A 4,236-nucleotide genomic window follows, 5' to 3' on the forward strand; every position below is an offset into this window, starting at 1 on the left:
CTGGAAGTCAAACCCTAGAGCCTTCACAGGTCACCTTCACGAATGGTGACGTTTCCCAGCTGCCATTTTTATTGGGTCCTTGAATCACAAAAGATGGGCTTATGGAACTTCAAATTTCACACGTCAATCTCAGACTCTGCTCCTTGTAGACCTCCTTACGCATGTTTCAATTTCAAGACAATTCAAAAGGCCTTCCAATTGTACATTAAGTGGTTTTTAATGTGTGTTCCCTGGCAGTTGTGAAGATTTGATTACTGTGTAAATGCATTCCAAGACAGTGCAGTCGTTAGATTCCGTGGAGGCGAGTTCTGCTCTTGGTGACATCACAAGCCAGAGAGAGGGGGAGGCCCTGACGTAACCCACTCGTTAATTTGAGGTGACGTCTTCAGAGGGAGCGTCTACATATTTAGGTAAACATGTGGTAAACAAGGTGGGATATCAATGCAGACAGATATATCTAAAGTTTTATTTAAATAGAAGTTAAAATTCAATAAAACCTAGGCTAGAATACAAATCTGTAACAAAAATCCACGATGCCTTCAAATGTGCTCTTTAAAGTACATCCTTGCGAAAAAACAGATCGGCAGACATCTTTCATTCAACGTTCTCTACACGAAACAAAGGAATGTTTTACACAAACTATAAATAGGAATGCATGTGTAATGGGTTCCGGAGACACTTGTAGAGGTATCTTCTTTATTACAATACAACACTCCAACAGTCCTGATACTCTGTTACAGCCTAGGTACACAGCCTAGATACACTACTCTGGCTACGCTCTGGGGTCCTCCGGCTGCAATTACCCTAGGGGAGGCTAATTGACCCGACCCAGCCAAGGTGCGGGTCTGGACTCTGGCTTCCTCGGAACTCGCCCTTACAAGGACGTAGAGCCAGGAGTCCCAGAGTCCCACCACTGGCCCTCACAGCGTCCCGGCCCTTACAAGGACAAGCGGGACGAGGGGGTCCAGAGTCCTAAGCTGGCTGATCTTGGGTCTTGAGCTGCAATTGCCCCCGATCGGCCAGGGAGCTGCCCTTTTATGCCTCGTCCCCAACGAGGGGTGGGGTTGTGTGCGCCCCCAGATATCCAACAGAGCACGCACAGCCCCCCCCCCCCCCCCCCCCCCGTTGGTGGCGTCAAGGGGCTTAACTGTTTGGGGTGCCTGGGATCCTAGCGCCTGGCACCGAGGGCTTATCTGCCTAGGATCCTAGAGCCCCCAGCAGCTCCTCCTCTCTTATGGCACTACACGTGTTCAGTACAAGCCACCTGTGGACTGGTTTTGGTGTACAATGTCTCAACAGTCCGGCTTGCTTCAACTGATGTTCATCGGCAAGGGCCATTTCAAGTCTCAGTTTGACAAAATGTATACGTAATACAAAATGATAATTAGTGTTCTTGTGGAGAATGTATCTCCTATACGTAACTTATAAGTGGCATACCTTAACTGATGAATGATCTGACTATGCTCCCGATTTCAAAGACAATGAGTTGCCCCAGTCAGATGCGTCCTGATTCACTCGTATCACAAAAATAACAGCTCTCACGTGAGTTTTTGTACAGGTTACCACCAAAACAGATACTTTGTCCTGACAGCACATATTCCATGTTTGACATTAATACACAAAATGTTGTATGTACGTACAAAATCAGACGGGTATTCTTTCAATTATGATTCAAAATAATCAAAGGGCACATTGGCAACATTTTATTACTATACTAAAAGGTACTGCGTCACGTTGCAACGTATTTACAAGTTGATCTCTGCCGAGATGAGGCCTATATGTGCAGCACTCTCATAGAGGGAAGCCAAGTAGTAGTACATTCTCTATTTGTTGCAGAGGTTCAAGGTTCAAATCCGACTGGCATATCAATCATCTCCCCCGACTTACAAACTCATATCCACATGCAGGCCAGTGAACGGTCACCTTGTGGCACACAGGGGCAGATGCCCATTATGGGCACCCATCGAGTGTCTAAGATGAGATATGATACAAAACACTTGAGTCACTCCTGGTTAAAGATCGCCCCAACCCACAGGTTCACAAATACTGGCCACGCTTACACTGCAGTTTGAACCTAGAAATTGAGTGTTCAACTTCACATTATATTCATTAGAAAGGCCTGTGACAAAGGTGCATCCATTGGAGCTTAATTGTCTGAAGCTTGCACATCTACCTGGTCTCCATTTGACTTTGTATTGTCTAAGAAGTCCACCCACACCTCCACATCCACAAACTCCTGGGAGTTGCCTCGCTCTGCCTCACAGTCAGAATTTAGTTCCTGTTTCACACTGCCTCCATCTATGTGAAGGTCCGATTTTGGAGTTGAATCATCTTCAAATTTAACCTTCACTTCTACGCTCTTCACTGTTACTTCTTCACATTTCACTTTCGCCTCTTCATATTTCACCTTGATACCTTTCAAAGTGTCCAGGCTGGGATTGTCTTCTGGTTCTTGTTTCATGAACAATGGGGTCATTGCAGCACTTTGACTTTCACAAGCTGATTTCAGATTACACTTCTTGTGGATTTTCTCATACTTGCGTGTTCTCTGGTGTTTTTTAAGATTTGATGAATGTGCAAACGCTTTCCCACAAACACTGCACTTGAAGAGTTTATCTCCTGTGTGTATTCTCTGATGTCTTCTAAGAGAAGATGAATCTGAAAATGCCTTCTCACACACACTGCACTTGCAGAGTTTCTCTCCTGTGTGTATTCTCTGATGTCTTCTATGAGTAGATAAATATGAAAATGCCTTCTCACACACACTGCACTTGAAGGGTTTATCTCCTGTGTGTATTCTCTGGTGGTTCTTAAGATGTGATGACTGTGCAAATGCCTTCCCACACAGAGTGCACTTAAAAGGTTTCTCTCCTGTGTGTGTTCTCTGGTGTCTTTGAAGATGTGGTGACCGTGCAAATGCCTTCTCACACACAGTGCACTTGAAAGGTTTCTTTCCAGTGTGTGTTCTCTGGTGTTGTTTAAGAGAAGATGAATCTGAAAATGCCTTCCCACACACACTGCACTTGAAGGGCTTATCTCCTGTGTGTGTTCTCTGGTGAGTCTGAAGATTTGATGACTTTGCAAACGCCTTCTCACACACAGTGCACTTGAAAGGTTTCTCTCCTGTGTGTGTTCTCTGGTGTTGTTTAAGAGAAGATGAATCTGAAAATGCCTTCTCACACACACTGCACTTGAAGGGCATCTCTCCTGTGTGTGTTCTCTGGTGCTGTGTCAATTTTCCAGTACGATCCGTGATGTTTACATGCTGGTCGCATTGTTTCCTTCTTGTACTGAGCTGCGCTGAGTGCCTTTGCTCCATCAGGCCAATTCTGCAGAGCGAGGGTCAGTTGCAGACAGAAAAGCATGTCCACACCATCTATGTGAGTATTGAGGCACAGAGGAATGCATATAAACAGTCACACATGACTTACACATCTATACATATTCATATTTTCATGATATAGTGAAAGAGATTCCCCAATTCATCACAAGGGCTGTTAAGGCACACAATGAGAGGGCAAATGGTCATAAATATGCCTGGACACCCTAGTGTCTTTAAAATGAATGTTTACCAAAAACTCCAAAAACACACAATTTTGGTTGTCTCGATACGACAGGAATATTTATTTAAGAAAAATTAGCTAACATAGCAAAGGCTGTTGAAAAGAATATTTGTATTATGTAGAAATGTATAAAATAATGTTCATTTGCAACTTAGAGGTGTGAAGCCAGACTCAGATGAGCTTGAATGCGAGGATGAACAGATCTAACTTCAGCTGCATATGTGGAGTGTTAATTTCCTGACTGTTTCCATTCTTATAAAATCTTGTTCTGTACCTGTTGAATTCCATGACGAAATGGGGCCTTGCATATGTTCTACAAAAAGATCACCTCCCTGGGATGATCTTGACTTAAAACTTTTTTGTGATAGCGGGAATTCATGTTCTTTGGTTATTTCCATAAAGTCATGTAGATAGAAAATAATAATACAAATAAAGTGAATAGAAGAAAAAAACGACTAATGTAGAGTGTAGCCTGGTTTTTAGCCTTGGTGAGCGTACTGGCAGTCTATAATGTAGACTGTAGCTTGGTTATTAACCTCGGTGAGTGTATTGGCAGTCTATAATGTAGACTATTGCCTGTTTTTTTAGGAGACCTTTGCAATGGACTAGACCTTGGCGATGGACACTCACAGCTTTGTATGTAAAAAAGTCCAGGCAGCTTCCACATAGTGTT

The 4,236-nt window shown here is 43.5% G+C and overlaps 1 protein-coding gene across 1 annotated transcript; it reads right to left on the reverse strand.

The window, feature by feature from the left end:
- Window positions 1–450: 450 nt before the first annotated feature.
- LOC144738167 (uncharacterized) lies at window positions 451–3,368 on the reverse strand. The gene has a single exon (XM_078621149.1). The coding sequence runs from the start codon at window positions 3,317–3,319 to the stop codon at window positions 2,147–2,149; it is 1,173 nt and encodes a 390-aa protein (XP_078477275.1). The 5' UTR covers window positions 3,320–3,368; the 3' UTR covers window positions 451–2,146.
- Between the last annotated feature and the right edge of the window lie 868 nt (window positions 3,369–4,236).

The sequence above is a fragment of the Lampetra planeri genome, chromosome 78, assembly GCF_965212315.1.
Source record: "Lampetra planeri chromosome 78, kcLamPlan1.2.h2, whole genome shotgun sequence".
Classification (NCBI taxonomy): domain Eukaryota; kingdom Metazoa; phylum Chordata; class Hyperoartia; order Petromyzontiformes; family Petromyzontidae; genus Lampetra; species Lampetra planeri.